General features: G+C 34.0%; 3 protein-coding genes across 7 annotated transcripts; 2 read left to right on the top strand and 1 right to left on the bottom strand.

Moving 5' to 3' along the window:
- Positions 1-427: 427 nt before the first annotated feature.
- LOC123208401 (protein PHR1-LIKE 1) lies at positions 428-6111 on the top strand. 5 transcript variants are annotated; one of them, XM_044625891.1, is made up of 9 exons: positions 428-831; positions 1923-2016; positions 2105-2725; positions 3261-3453; positions 3551-3627; positions 3712-3751; positions 3870-3927; positions 4942-5011; positions 5457-6111. In XM_044625891.1, the coding sequence occupies exons 3-9, from the start codon at positions 2150-2152 to the stop codon at positions 5841-5843; spliced, it is 1401 nt and encodes a 466-aa protein (XP_044481826.1). In that variant the 5' UTR covers positions 428-831; positions 1923-2016; positions 2105-2149; the 3' UTR covers positions 5844-6111. The 5 variants fall into 5 exon arrangements, with proteins under 5 accessions (XP_044481826.1, XP_044481825.1, XP_044481829.1 ...); XM_044625890.1 differs by lacking the exon at positions 1923-2016; XM_044625894.1 differs by lacking the exons at positions 428-831; positions 1923-2016 and adding an exon at positions 875-948.
- Positions 6112-6354: 243 nt separating this feature from the next.
- LOC123208404 (peroxisome biogenesis protein 12) lies at positions 6355-11283 on the top strand. Its single transcript, XM_044625896.1, has 10 exons — positions 6355-6728; positions 7105-7210; positions 7710-7858; positions 8012-8261; positions 8697-8806; positions 8966-9040; positions 9196-9282; positions 9978-10064; positions 10239-10376; positions 10953-11283. Exons 1-10 carry the CDS (start codon positions 6621-6623, stop codon positions 11022-11024), a joined length of 1182 nt encoding a protein of 393 aa, XP_044481831.1. The 5' UTR covers positions 6355-6620; the 3' UTR covers positions 11025-11283.
- A 313-nt stretch (positions 11284-11596) lies between these two features.
- On the bottom strand, positions 11597-13663 carry LOC123208402. Its single transcript, XM_044625895.1, has 4 exons — positions 13434-13663; positions 13262-13344; positions 11937-13014; positions 11597-11857 (listed from the first exon to the last, which is right to left on the bottom strand). Exons 1-4 carry the CDS (start codon positions 13518-13520, stop codon positions 11783-11785), a joined length of 1323 nt encoding a protein of 440 aa, XP_044481830.1. The 5' UTR covers positions 13521-13663; the 3' UTR covers positions 11597-11782.
- Positions 13664-15034: the final 1371 nt, after the last annotated feature.

Below are 15034 nucleotides of genomic sequence, written 5' to 3'. Positions count from 1 at the left end.
TAGCACTCTCAAATATACAATTATGGGACATTGATATCTTTATGTATATTTATATTAATATTTTTTTATTAATTTTAATTAAAAATAATATAAACTAAGAATGCAAAATATTATTTAATTAAATTTAGAAAAAAAATCATATTTAGAATTTTTTGTTTCCTTACCATTTTTAGAAAAATCGATCAGATTTTGTAAAGAAATTTATGGAAATAGTAATTTGGCCTATATTAAATTCGTGTAAGCTTTTCTGGGAAAGTTATGACATACGTGAGTAAGAATCTATTGGCATATTTAAGTGACGCATGAATGAATACTGGAGAAATTACTCTTCCTTTCTGTTTTTGTCTTTTTATTTTTTATTCAAGGAGCCGACAAGGCTTTGACCAAATCAAGAACATAACTCAAGCGGGCTCAGCAACCGCTGAAAGCAGTAACAGAAGCAACCAATTGTACTTGGCTCTACGTACTTGTTTACTTACAAAAGCAGCCATTTTTCCTCATCTCCTAGACTCCTTCCACATTTCAATCTAATTCCTTCCCACATCACCACCGTCCATAAAATCACCAAACTTCTTCACAGAAACCAAACGGCTGAGAATAAGCAGGTTACAGTCATTACATGCACGTTAAGTTTGGTGACGATTAATAGAGAAATAAATGAAGCCAAATACGAATTCCCCTCTTTAAAGGCTGTGACGTCACATCGTAGTCGAAATCAGGAACACAAAAGCCGTATTGTTCATCGAGAGTATTTTTGTCTGTCTGCGTTTCAGCGCCAACACATCGGGTTTCTATCCAACCGTTTCAATCTTGATTTTAACGTAGTTTAGAGTAAGTTTCATCGGTACCCTTTTGGATTTTTGAGTTATGTTGTGTGTGGACAGGCTTTAATAACTCATTATCTGAAATACCCTTGTTGGATTTTGTTAAGCTTTTGGTCTTTTCTGGGTAAGTATGAATCAGGGTTGTGTTTGTTTTGATTGAGAATTGGAAGTTTGCAGCTTTTGTGTTGTGGGATTGATTGCCTATTCTGTTGGAGTTTCTGTGATGGTAAATATATAGCTCCTTCTGTAAACTCTTGATTTTTGATGAATGGAACTTGATGGTCATTCTGTGAATACTGATTTTATCATGATTTTAAGTTCATGTTCTGCATGTGTCTGGGCTTGAAGGTTTCATATTGCAGAATCAAGCTTCCAATTTGGCCCTTTGCTACTGTCTCTTTGTGCTGTAATTGACCAGCAAAAGTATTTGTTTGAATTTCCTTACACATTATAGTTTGAGTTGGATGATATCTTATGAGTGATTGGATAGATAGTGGCGACAAATATTTCTTTTCGACTTTGCACCAGTCTTAAGTTGCACAATTCCTTCTTAACATTTTGCCTCAGCTTAAAATTGGTACATTTGCTCAATTTGATTGACTCTCTTTTCAAAGCTTCAGTTCTAGTTCAGGAGTTTGTGGTACTTCGCTGATTAAGCTATGGTATTGAATAAAGAATACATAAGTAAGTTTGAGTAAACCATTCAGTCTTATGTATAGTACTGCTGATTTTATGCCTAGCAATAAAGTGTTATGATATTTTATATGTATTTTCTTAAAACATATCTGACTTAAAGATGTCTCATTTTGCACCGCAAAATATTTTGTATCATATTAAATGTTATGCTGAGTTATCAAGAAGTTACACCTCTTCTTCCCTTTTTTTTAAAACCTTTTTTGTTTATTTCCAATTTACCTATCTTCACCTGATTGTCTGTGTAATTTTATCTCTGAAAGGTTAAAGCCTTGAGAATAAGTTTCATCTTGTATCTGTTGATGATGACATTCTAAACGATTAATTTCTTTTTTGAATAATTTTCTTTTTTCTATTGGTTATTCATGTTTATAATGGTACACTTCATTGTTAATTTTTTCCCAGGTTCCATATATGTGCTTTACTGTGACTGTAGCCATCTGAATTAGCAACAATGAGTTTGAGAAACTGTATTTGACAATTGTGTGCACGACACGTAGTAAGCTCTAGTGAGGGTGTAGTCGCTGCAATTGTTTGAAACATACAATTTATGACACTAATGAGCATGCCCCACTTTGTTTATTCAGGGACCAGGTGCAAATTAGCCAAGTGATTTGGAGGGTTTTGATACTATGTCTTCATCTTTTCCTGTTCTTCCTACTCATACTGGAGAGAAGTATCCCAAATTGCCCAACTCTTGTCAAATTTCCTCAGAGAAAGAACATATGACTAATCCCATATTCCCACAGCCATCTCCTTCAGCTCACAACTGTGCAACTGCTGGGCACTCATTTTCACCGTCTTCCAGAATTCCTAATGATATGCTTGTTTCTTCTGTTTCACCCAATGAAAGGAATTCCCAAAATTTTCCTTTCATTTCTCAATTGTCAACAGGGCGAACAACATTGCCACCAGCCTATTTTCCTCCTTCAGAATCACAATCTACAGCATCGATTGATATCCCTACGGATAATAAGGATGTCTCATGGTGTATAGATCCACTTCCAGATTTTCTTCATTTTCCTGAAAATGCCGCTATACAAACTGGACTGGTGGAAAGCAATACTCGTAATATGGAATCTGAGGATCATGATAAGAGTGCCGAGTGGGAGGAGTGGGCTGATCAATTGATCTCTGTTGAGGATGGTCTGGACCCTAATTGGAGCGAAATTCTTGCCAATGTTGATGCTGCCGAGGCAAGACTGAAGGTTAGTTCCTCTTTTAAATTAATCTTGGAACATGGCATTTTAGCAATCACTTAACACTTATGGTACATCTTGCTTCCAGTTAAATTCTTGGTTTTGATGCTTAAAACACAGCACACATGAAGAAAATATAGAATATCATCAATGCAGTTGTAACTTTCATAAATGTCTAGATTTTGCTCTCCCTTCTTAGCTCACTTGTCAAAATGTTAATTTTTCTGATAGATGCTGAACGTGGCTGAGCTTAAAATCTATAATCGCTTTGGCTATGTTTGTTTACCATAATTTGCATTATTGTTCTTGAATTCCTCTTTTCCATCTTATACAGTGGTCTTGTATATGTTTGAGTATAAATGAAGAGAATTTTATATAAACCTCAAGTCTTCTGCATGTAATCTACTTTTCCTTTTCCCTTAAATTTGAAGAGCGGTATCGAGTTACCTTTTGTCCTCCAAGCAGAGATAAATTTATCTTATTCAAGTGCTTCAATTTTTGTCTCTGGTTCCATTTCACTTAATAATTCTGGACAATATGTTAGGTGCTGAAACCATCTACAAATCTCTCGGTGAAACAATCCCAAATCCATCAGCATCAGCCTGTGTCAAGTGAAGAATTTCACACTGTTGCTAATCCATTATCTGCAGCACCCCAAACCAAATCCAGAATGCGATGGACTCCAGAACTTCATGAGGCTTTCATAGAGGCTGTTAATCAGCTGGGGGGAAGTGAACGTGAGTGACCTTCATGTAAAATTGTCCCTTTTTAATCTCGTTATGACCTGATAAATTATATGCTTTCACTCATTTTCACAAATAACTTAATACACAGGAGCGACTCCAAAGGGCGTTTTAAAGGTCATGAATGTTGAAGGCCTGACAATCTATCATGTTAAAAGCCACCTGCAGGTCTTTTTTTTTTTTTAATTCCATCTTTCAACCTTGTTTGGGCTTTTTTTGACTTAGTGAAAAAATTAAAAATTTGAATTTCAGAAATATAGAACAGCAAGACACAAGCCAGAGTCTTCAGAAGGTATGCCCGTTGCTTCCATTAATTTTTCCTGTACCTTGTTCATGCCATTGCCATACTATTAAATTATGATAAGGCTTGGTAGAATACAACTGGTTGAAAAGTATTGTTATCTTTGCAGAAACATCAGAGAAGAAATCGACCCCTACTGAAGAGATGAAGTCATTGGATTTGAAAACGTATGCAAGATCCTTTATGTTGAGTATTAAGTCATACATATAAGCCTCACCGTAGGAGGCCAACGAATAGTTTATAACTATTATCTAACACTTACTAAAAACTGAGACGTGATTTTTGGCATTGAAAACTGTGAATATTTGCCATCTAGATTTTATTACTGTCAGCTGATGAGGTCCAAATTTTAAGAAAATGTGTACGTTCATACTTGAAAATTCTTGTATATGTGTGTATGAGTACTTGTGCCATTCTCTTGTCATGTGTCTCAGGGTACTTATATTTTCTTTTTTTAAGTCCTCTAGTTACCATATCAGCTACTCTATCTGTGTACGAGGCAAGATTTGGTATTCACCTTATGTTTAGATTCTTAACATATTTTATCAAGTTAATTATAAACTTTATGGCAAAGCTGAAATGAGAAGGCCACTTAATGGGAATAGTAAGTCTTGACCATATTTGCCTCACTTTCTTTAGGAATTAAGTCAATCAATTCCTTATAGCTAAATTTGCACCTTATTATTATCTTTTAGCTGAATGTAGTGGTTTTGGTGCAGGCAGGAACCTGTTTAAGATATTAAATCTGAACAATCCCTTGACTGTCTAACTTTCACTTATTATCCGTAGCTTTAGAAATTGATTCTGGTGAATGCAGGGTCCTGTTTCTTTAGGACTTCTTTTGCTATCTTTCTATGATCCCAGAATACCTTGGTGGACCTTGCTATGACAATCTAGCAGTTGTTGGAATGAAAGCACTTGCTTAGCTAATAAAAAAGAAAGTGATTTAGATAAACTATCTGCATGAAATCATCATCCAAAATCCTTTGATCATAAGAGATTATGTATAGCATACATGTTCATAGAATGCTGCTGCACTTTCCAGTTGTGGCTTTCTGTGTGTTTGGCTCTGTAGATTACCCATAGCAGGTCTTCTTAAACTTGTATGTTACTTCCAATGCAATGGTGCACAGTTAGCGTATTTTGGTCTTGAAATTCATACTATGTTGGTTTGATAACAGGACGATGAGCATCACCGAAGCATTGCGATTGCAGATGGAAGTTCAGAAGCGGCTCCATGAACAGCTTGAGGTATACTATTGGTTATCCTGCTTCACTTCTTTGGACATGAAAATTGTATCAGAAATGTTAGGGATAAGATTCAAGACAATGCAATGATAAGCATTGTTTTTCATTTGCTTAAATTTTGTTGTCCAAGTTATATGGAGATCAAACACAGTGGCTGTTGAAGAGACAAATAAGTTGCTCCTTGTACTTAAACCTGGAAAATCTTCTCTGTTACACTAAAATAGTTAGTGAAGACAATGAATTAATGAGAAGAAAGCTGTAACATAGTTGTCAACTGTGACAAAGTCACTTGATAATGCAAGAAGGTAAAAGTGAGGGAGGACTGGGTGAGGATTTATAAGAGAGATTAATTTTTGAGACCCTTTTTGTCTAACAAAATTTTCTTAGAAAATACTGTTAATGTCACATCTACAGGTTCTTATATTTATGGTGTCATACTATTCCACAGATTCAGAGAAATTTGCAATTGCGAATTGAAGAACAGGGGAGGTATCTTCAACAGATGTTTGAGCAACAAAGAAAAATGGAAAATGACAAGTCCAATGCCTCTTTATCAAACCATATCGATCCTTCCTCTCCATCAGAGAAATCAAAGCAGCAATCACCCAAAAATGAAAAACCAGAAGCTGCGGAGCTTGATCTGACCCAAACAGGAACAAATACTGGTAATGTAAACGCTACATTTGTTGAAAGTCCCCAGAATTCAAGCAAGAAGCAGAAGTCCCCAGAAACCGATGCTGTTGACCTGGATGATGATGAATCAAGTCACACTAACACAAAACGAGCAAGAATGAACGACACAGCAGAATGTTCAGTGAAATCTGCATCTGACTGATCACCCTGTAGACTTGACATTGGTTGGTCTATATTTCTCATTTAGACATAAGATTATTCAATTTAGGAGTTTTTAACAGTCAGGCTTTACTATTTCATATTAACAAAGACAGGAAGACTCAGATTTCAATGTTATGTTGAATGTGGGATTGAATTTGCACTGAAAGCTGACAGTAGAATTTGTAACTTTTGTGTCTCTTCTTCCTAGAATAATGGTTCACGTAAGGTGACTGTTTATATGTATAGAGATACAACTAATTTGAACCTCATTTCTCATTTGCCTTTCAAATAATGCAAGTAAAAAGCATATCTCAATATATGTGATTGTCTTGTCAAGTTTTCACCCTTTAATGGAGATGATCACACAAACTTGTAAAAGGATGTGCCATTACATCACAAAGATCTTTATTACCTGAAAGATGAACTTTCAAAACATAGAATAAAATAATCAAACAAAACATAAATTAAGTGAAAAAGAAAATGATATAGAGACAGCTGCCCCTTCCAAAAGGCAAAGAATGTGAGGTTGAATTTGGCTGCATCACATTCATAACAAATTGGCTTAAAAGAAAAATGAAATAATAAAGCATCATATTCTCTAAATATAATAAAAATAAACAAAATCCAATTTTGAGTATATATATATTTTTTATTTCAAATCACGGCTGTGATGGGATTCATCTTCACAAGCAAGATATAGCAGCAAACACAGAAAATTTTCTTCTTTCGAGGCATAATTCAAATTATTGGCGACAACTATTGAATCATCAAAACAAAGATGTTGTTTCAAGTGGCAGGACAAGGGACGCGTCCTACCTTCTTCGAGATGGCCGCTGCTCAACAACTCCCCGCCAGTCTTCGAGCCGCTCTTACTTACTCTATTGGCGTAAGCCCTTTATTTATTTTCCTTAATTTTTCGCTTTTCTTTCTTCTAACTGAAATTATTGTGTACCCATTTGAGTTTAGTGATGCTTTCCACGTTTTTCACTGAATTTCCCTTCCGTTTTAAGCTGTGATGTGATCTGGTTTTTTTTTTTGTCCGATTGTTTAATTCTTAAAATCTTTACTCTTTCGAGTTGAAATTTTATAACTTCACTGTCATTCCTAAACTGAAAATTAAGCTAATTTTGACTTTAGAAGCAACAAAAGTACTTGCCTTTTGCTGTTTAACCTAAGCTCTGCACCAGTAAACTCATCGATGCTCGATTGTTGTGTTAAATTGAAAATGATATGTTAGCCATTATGTGTGTGTGATTTTGCAGGTGTTGGCATTAAGAAGACCGTTTCTCCACAAGCTTTTAGACTATGAAGATGAATTCTTTTCTTTGCTTATGTTGGTTCTTGAAACCCATAGTTTACGAAACACAGGTTTTCTTCTTTGCTATTAATGCTTAGTGTCTTACAGATTATGTGGTTTTCCTGTTACTAGAAATATATTCTTTACTTGGCAAATGCTAATGTTCTTGCCGTTTGAACTCTGCAAATTGCTTTGGAACTGCCTGATTTGAGCCATTATTTGTACGAATAATATTCAGCTCTTCCATTTGACATAAAAGGTTTATTGGATATTCAACCAATTCTGTTGCATAAATTTAGTGGGCTCCATTGTGCCAGGATCTATGTGGTATCTTTCCATCAACATTCTAATCTATAATTTTATAAATCTTATAGGAAGTAAAAAGCTCCCACTTAGTTAATAATCTTCATTCTATGTTGATTGGCCCTGTGGATGCCATAGCTCAACAGATATGATTTTCAGTAACCATGGTCTGCATGTAAAATGGGCATTCCATTGGGTCTTTTACTGTTTTAATAGCAATGGGTTCTGTCTGCTAAATCTCTTTTTTTTGTTTAACATGCATTTCAGATGCCTCTTTTTCTGAATCGCTCTATGGTTTGCGAAGGAGAGCTGTGAGAATAAAGGTAAAAATGGATGATGCCAAACTGAAGACAAGTGACGGCATTCAGCATTCTGGATTAGAAAAGCGTCAGAAAGTTCTTTCGGTTGTATTTATGGTATTGTATTCTGATTCTATGTCTGGCTGTGTTTTTCCAATTAATTGTTTGATTTTTGGTCATTCAGTTGCTTCTATAAATTCATATACTCCTTCCCTTGACAACATTGCTAGATGAGGCATTTTTATCTGTGGCTTTTCTCTTATTGTTTAGGTTGTGTTGCCGTATCTTAAGTCGAAGTTGAATTCAGTCTATAACAAAGAAAGGGAAGCTAGGTTGCAAGCCAGTTTATGGGGTCCTGGTGCTGAGAGATTTGGTGATGCTGACTATTTTGATGATGGGGGAGGTTCTCTTGTTTCTGATGGAACTTTGGAAACAGAAACATCTGTTAGAACACGTTTGTCAAGGAAAATTCAGAAAATCATTTTTGCTTGCTATCCATGGGTGCATGCTAGCTGTGAAGGTACGTGGAACTTTAAGTTCTTATCATGTCTTTATTGGTATAATGCTGAACATTTATAAAATTAACATGAACAGAATATTGCAATGGTTAATTTATTCTTCAGTGGTAAGAGGTTGAATATTCTCTTTGTTCTGAAACAAAAGTCAAGCATGAGCTGTAATAAAATTCCATCTTATTGATTTATGATCTTATTAATTTTTAAGCCTTGAAATATGCTGTAAACCTTCAAAATTAAAGTTGGCTTCTTTGTATATTGGACATAAACTTGTTCCCTGGAAATCAGTTTTTAATGTTGGTTTCTTTGAAACTGACATTGTTTGCTTTGGAGTGAGAATGAATGCAATCATGATCCTTGGAATAATTTTTCTTTGAAATAATATGTCAATGTCTTAGCTGTCTTCAAGTACCCTTTTTAACTGAGCCTTCATAATGCAGGATTATCATTTACATACCAGCTCCTATATCTGCTGGATGCTACTGGGTTCTATTCTGTTGGGTTGCATGCTCTTGGAATTCATGTTTGTCGAGCTACAGGGCAAGAACTGGTAATAGATATAGTTAGAATGTTTAAGAATTTGAAGTAGCAACTTGTGAACATATGCATAAAACTTTATCTCTGTTCTTGGATATATATATATATATATATATATATGAATTTAAATTTTCATAATATTTTGTTCCTCACTTTTTTTATGTCAAGGTAGATGGATAATTCTTCTAGAATTTCAAAGATACGTAGCCGTGAACGTGACAGACTTCATGGCCCACCTTGGTTGCAGGTATAATTTCAATTTCCTTCTTTAATTGGTGATTTTAGGTAAAATTTCATACCACAGTGAATACATGTTTGCACAAATCTGAAAAGTAAAACAATATAACTTGAAATCATTATTGAGATTATAGCATATTGAGCAGCAACCATAAATGCTTACAGAAATTACAAGGAGCGTTGCTTAGCCGTGCGTATGCCATGCTCGACTATGCTCAAACTGGCTTGATTGCAGCAGTGTTCATTTTTAAAGTGAGTAGTTTATCTGCATACAATATTATGTCCCTTCTAAAGTAGTATTTATTTTAAAAAGTTGAAAACTTTTAAATTTTTTTAAGGATTATTGTAGTAGTTTGACAATACATTGAAGAACTTATTAGTGTTGAAAGTATTTTTATTTTTTTTGTTACAGGTATTGTTACCTTCAGCTGTATATTGCTTGACCGATTGTTTTTTCAAGAAACTAGGAAAAATAGTGGAGTAGGAAAAGTGGCAGTCAATATAGATATAACTACAGGGTACCTTTATCTCCATGTTAAAAGTATTTGAAAATTGTAATTGCTTAGATTCACAATACAATGACTTGTGAATGAGTACATTATATTTGGGATTCAGCTATACTGGCTTTTAGCAGAATTATTTTAATATATTTGAATTTATTTCTCCCTGTATGAAATCTTTTAATTAAATTAAATGGAGTTGCCCTTAGCACTTTGAGAGTTTGTCAAATTCTTCTCAGGTTTAATATTCTTGTGTTTATTGTCCATATATCTAGGAGCTAAGTTAATGTCCTCTTGTTTCATTTTTGCCTTATTTTATGGAAATTATATATTTATCTCATGCAACAAGACAGTTTGATACTAATCTTATTCATGTCATCTCATGCATTTTTCTTCAAATTTCATTTTTACTAATCTTAAAATTTTTTATTAATGTTAATTATATAGATGATGGAGTGGTGGTATCAATCTGCTGAGGAGAGAATGTCAGCCCCAACTGTATACCCGCCGCCGCCACCACCTCCACCGCCGCAGGTCAGACATGAATCCTGCTAATTATATTTATTATCTTTCTTTCAGTCTCTCAGAGTCATGCTCATCATCATCTCACTAAGGAGTTCCCAATGTTGGATAGGAGTATTTAACTACTTTTTATAGATTTGGTTCTATGTTGCCTAAAATAACAAATTTAATTTACAAATTCATCAGGTTGCCAAGGAAGGTATTCCACTGCCACCTGATAAAACAATCTGTCCGTTGTGCTCACAGAAGCGTGCAAATCCCTCTGTAGTTACAGCCTCGGGATTTGTTTTCTGCTACGCTTGCATATTCAAGTACATTTCTCAGGTGAGACCTCTAGACTGTTATTCTTATCTCTTGATTAATAATTCCATAACAATTCTTGTATATCTGTTTGATATTAGTGGATTCCAATACACATCTGTAATTGTTGCAGAACTGATTCTTACTCCACTGTTTTGGTCACCCATTTTCACCTGTAGCTGAAAACATGTTTTTATAAGATTGGATTATATGCTTAAACCAATATTGAATTTCTTTACTCATTGAAAACTATCTTTTCTGCAATACTGAAGTGACTTGAAAACATATGGGAACCTCATTGGGAATCCAAGAGCCTAAATTCTTAAGCAGAAGTTTCCATTCCATACAGTAAAACAGAATTGTTAGGTTTGTATTGCGTGTACTTGTGTTTTTGGTAATTCACAAATTGAGGTTCAGTTTTGTTTTAAGCTAAGAGCAGGACTCGGTAAGAGTAAGTTCTTAGATTTATATCTCTATGACTATCCCCAAACTTTATGTATGAAGCTTTGTAGTTCCACCGTCATCAAGTTTTCCCCTATTTGTTGAATGTGTTATAAATTTTGTTTTACAAGTTAACAATGTTGAATTTTATTGCCACAGTATAAACGCTGCCCAGTGACATTGATACCAGCAAGCGTTGAGCAGATCCGACGGCTCTTTCACGATGTGTAGACATACTCAGTATATCAATCTAGAAATGAGTAGTGGCTTTACTAGCCAAATAAAGTAGAGCGTAGAGTTAATGTTTTAGGTTCTATACCCTGTGGCTACCAATTCTTTTGTCTTTAAGCCATTTGTAAGCCTTGTTTGCCCCTGCTAAAGAAATGATTTTTCACATTTGAATCCAGCATTGGAATGAATCGTTGTTTATTCATCTGGGATATATGGAGAGATGAAAATTCCATAAATATAGTTATTCATACTTATCGCATTCCTCTTTGTTCATAATCACCCCATATCAACACAATCTTTTCCACAAAATCATATCAACAACTCGGAATCCAAAATCACACTACAAGCACGCATGCTAGAAGAACAAATAAGCCAATATAACTTTTTCTTTAAACTATGGCTTATTCATTCACATAGGAAGTTCACTTTCTGGACAATTAGTTTCATACAAGTGTGCAAGAGCAATAATGGTGTTCCAGGTTTCATGAGAAGATGGTAGAGATGGATATTGTTGACTTTTGAACTTTCTATTGAAAAGTCTCCCAAGAATAGACTAAATTTTTCACTCCCAATTAAGAATGAAAGTCTAAATTTATATAAATAGAATGTGGAGAAAAGCCAACATAAGTTTAACATTTGCTTCACAAACTACAAAAACCACCAATATATTTGCAAGGCAATTAACTTATAGTGTCATAAAAATACCAAAACACTTCTACGCAAGCCATCCCATGCGCCGTGGGAAACCAAGCTAAACTTCAGCAACACCAATGTCCAAAGCTTTCTCTAATCTTTGCTTCAAAGGGGGTAGACTGCAAGTTCAATCTCTCATCCTGCACAACCAAAACAAATTTATCTGTACCTGCATTGACAAACGTGTACATAAACACAGAAGTCTAACTTCTATTATACCTCACAATATCTGCTCATTGTTTTTGGTATTCCTTGCGTAGAAGAGCCTGAGTCTGAATCCATAATTTTCCCAGTATGTTTCCAGAAATTCCCAACAGTCCCTATTACAGGTTCCTCTGGACTGCAGCTCCTTGCCCTTTTTGGAGTTTTAGATGCAGATACTTGTTGGAGCTCCTCAACCATCAAGGCTCCTGAGATTGGTTTATCCTCAAGACTTCTTGATGAATTCACATTCTTTGATAATGAATTCCAAACAGAGACAGCGCTAGTCTTGGACTTTGGTGTGGTTTCAGATTCAACCAGCCAGCTTGAGAGGCTGGTATCAACTGCAATTTCTTGTTCCATAGCCTTCTCTTTGGAATTCAATTTTGCATTGCAGGCTGATAGCTTAGGCTCTGGACTAGTGGGAACATCATGAATTTGTGCCAAACAGATGTTCTCCTTATCTTGGTACTTGGACAGCAGAGGTGTTGCTCTTGCTTTTACCACTTTCCATTGAGTAACATTTTCAACTGGACTCAAAACAGATTGAACAAACTGACTTCTATCTCTACCATTTCTAGTCAATCCGATTTCCTCAAGTTTTTGAGTAGTGCAAAGGATTGACATTGGCCTACTGTTCACCTCCTTTCCACCGGATTCAACTTCAGAAATCTGCTTCCTAGAGTCTATGGATAAAGAAAACAATGACTCGGATGACTCTTCTTGAACCAAAATTCTACCATCACCACCACTGTCACCATCATCTACTGCACATTCTTTTAAGTCTGAGTCTTCAATTTCCTCTTCACTACTTGCACAACTTTGGTATCTATTTTGAATATGAGATGTTTCATTTGGTGTACTTGAATCAGAATCTAACCTGATTTCCTTTGTTTCTTCCTCTCTCTTTTCACCCTCTCCCTTCTCATTGTTTTCAACTAAATTATCAAAAACATTAATTTCCTCAGTCTCCTGCTTCTCCTTGTTAATTTTAACTAAATCATCATTAACATTAACTTCCCCGTTGGTTTTAACATTCAAATCAAAAGTAACTTTCTTTTCAATAACGCAACTGGATGGCTTCTCAAGCTTCTCTCTACAAATATAAATCAAACAATTAGTTTATGAATTAGAAAGAAATTAAAAAGGGAAAATGTCAGATCTTGTAACTCACTGCAATGTTCTTAGTTTTAGCATAATGTTATGTTAAACAACTTCAAAAACCCAGAAACCAGTGAACTACATAAATCTTCATACTCAAAACCCCATTAAAGGATTAATAAATGTATAAAATAAAAGGTTAAAAAACACTAAATTTTAACTTGTTAAAAAAAAAAACTTACTTTGATTCTGAAATGGGTTTCTTAGTTTCCATTTGCTTAATCCATTCAGTCACTTGAAGAACTGCGTTATCCTCATCATGTCTCTGCAACAACAAACTTCATTTATCTAAACGATTTACTTCAAAAGTGAAAAAAAATCCCATTTAATGATCAAGCTTTAAACTTCACTTACTCTGTCTCTAAAGTGGGTTGCATATGCCAAACGTTTGTGCTTTCGATGCTTATTATTAGCGGCAAAACATAGGAAAAAACAGCCCATTATGAGAAAAATGCTGACTTCTATGTAAAAAAAATGATTCTTTCTCTTCAACAGAAGCGCTTTTACTTAAGTGGTTTAGAAAATGATTGGCACAGAAAGTGAAAGAAAGAAAGGAAGATATGAGATTGAGATGGAGAACAGAACAAAAGGCTTAAAAGATTCTGAAGAATCTGATGAGGATTGAAAATTTGACCGTTAAAATTCATTGTTGGGCTTCCTTTGAGCCCATGATGGTTTCAGTCAGTTGCTTTAATGCGGCAACTGAGTTATGAACTAATTTAGGTACGGGATTATTTTATTATTATATTTTTATTTTAATAATAAAATTATATATATAAATAATATAAATAAATTATATACTATCAATAATATATTATTATATAATTAAATAATTTAAAATTAAAAATAAAACAACATTAAATATATCATAATATATTATTTTTTGTACATAAATTTATATAAATTATACATACACATAGTGCTACTCTCAATTTAAATATATTATAAATAATATGCGCAAAGTCTATTTCCCACCAAAGGTTTGCCAAAATAACAAATTCTTATTGTTAAGTTTAAAACATTTAAATACTCACTTATATTTTACTTTTATCAATCAAACTATAAGTCCTTACTTTAAATACATAAACAAATATATATTTAATAAATTAATAATATAATAATATATATAAAAATATATCTATTTATATATTTAAAATAATAAATATAACATTTCTCTATTTTTATTAATATCTTCCATTATTTCTATTAAAATAAATTAATCAAAATGATGTACTGGCGAAATTAAACGGCAGCGCAAGCTAGATTTAGATGGGCTTCCGTGGTCCAACTTTGACAGGAGGCCTAGACCCTATTTCTATATATAATTGGAAGACCCAATGACAATTTTCTATCTAAATTTTAGTCTAATCTAAAAATTATATCTATAATAGATAAAAAATTTAAATACTTATCCATAAACTAATTGTTGTTAAAATTTGGCCAAAGGACTTATTGCCCCCCAAAGTATGCTATTTTCCTAACTTTTTCCCCATTAACTTTAAAAATTTCAAATACCTATCTATGACTAATTAAAATTAACGGTAGTAGGAGCAAAATCATTATTTTATCTATAATATTAAAAATAAATTAAAATATAATCTCTTTTTCCTCCCCTAAACATTAAAAACTAAAAGTTTCCCCCTGACCCAAGTTTTAAAAAATGATATTTCCCTCATAAGGTTTAGTTTCCTCTTTGCCAGTGTGGTCTTTTCCCAAAGCTTCATTTCCCTCTGACGATCTCTCTCCACCCATTTAGACATTTGATCGACGTCGAATGAGACTTGAGAGATGACGAGAGACCTAGATTTATATTTTTTAGATTTGTTATCCAAATCAGAAAGAAGCAACAAAGGATGACGTTTTATTATCCTTTGTTGTGTCTTTTAGACAATGTTTCGTCGGGAAGACCAAGCTCTTCGTCTCTTGTAATCTCCCAAGCCTTATTCAATGTAGAA

Source organism: Mangifera indica, chromosome 2, assembly GCF_011075055.1.
Source record: "Mangifera indica cultivar Alphonso chromosome 2, CATAS_Mindica_2.1, whole genome shotgun sequence".
NCBI lineage: Eukaryota > Viridiplantae > Streptophyta > Magnoliopsida > Sapindales > Anacardiaceae > Mangifera > Mangifera indica.
This window is presented reverse-complemented; position numbering and strand designations above follow the sequence as displayed.

Coding starts and splice junctions, on each gene's coding strand:
- LOC123208401 (XM_044625890.1), top strand. CDS start 2,150: ATGTCTTCATCTTTTCCTGTTCTTCCTACTCATACTGGAGAGAAGTAT. Junction 3,454..3,550: donor TCAGCTGGGGGGAAGTGAAC/GTGAGTGACCTT, acceptor CTTAATACACAG/GAGCGACTCCAAAGGGCGTT. Junction 3,628..3,711: donor ATGTTAAAAGCCACCTGCAG/GTCTTTTTTTTT, acceptor TTTGAATTTCAG/AAATATAGAACAGCAAGACA.
- LOC123208404 (XM_044625896.1), top strand. CDS start 6,621: ATGTTGTTTCAAGTGGCAGGACAAGGGACGCGTCCTACCTTCTTCGAG. Junction 7,211..7,709: donor CCATAGTTTACGAAACACAG/GTTTTCTTCTTT, acceptor CATGCATTTCAG/ATGCCTCTTTTTCTGAATCG. Junction 8,262..8,696: donor GGTGCATGCTAGCTGTGAAG/GTACGTGGAACT, acceptor TTCATAATGCAG/GATTATCATTTACATACCAG.
- LOC123208402 (XM_044625895.1), bottom strand. CDS start 13,520: ATGGGCTGTTTTTTCCTATGTTTTGCCGCTAATAATAAGCATCGAAAG. Junction 13,015..13,261: donor AAACCCATTTCAGAATCAAA/GTAAGTTTTTTT, acceptor TTATATTTGTAG/AGAGAAGCTTGAGAAGCCAT. Junction 11,858..11,936: donor CAATGAGCAGATATTGTGAG/GTATAATAGAAG, acceptor TTGGTTGTGCAG/GATGAGAGATTGAACTTGCA.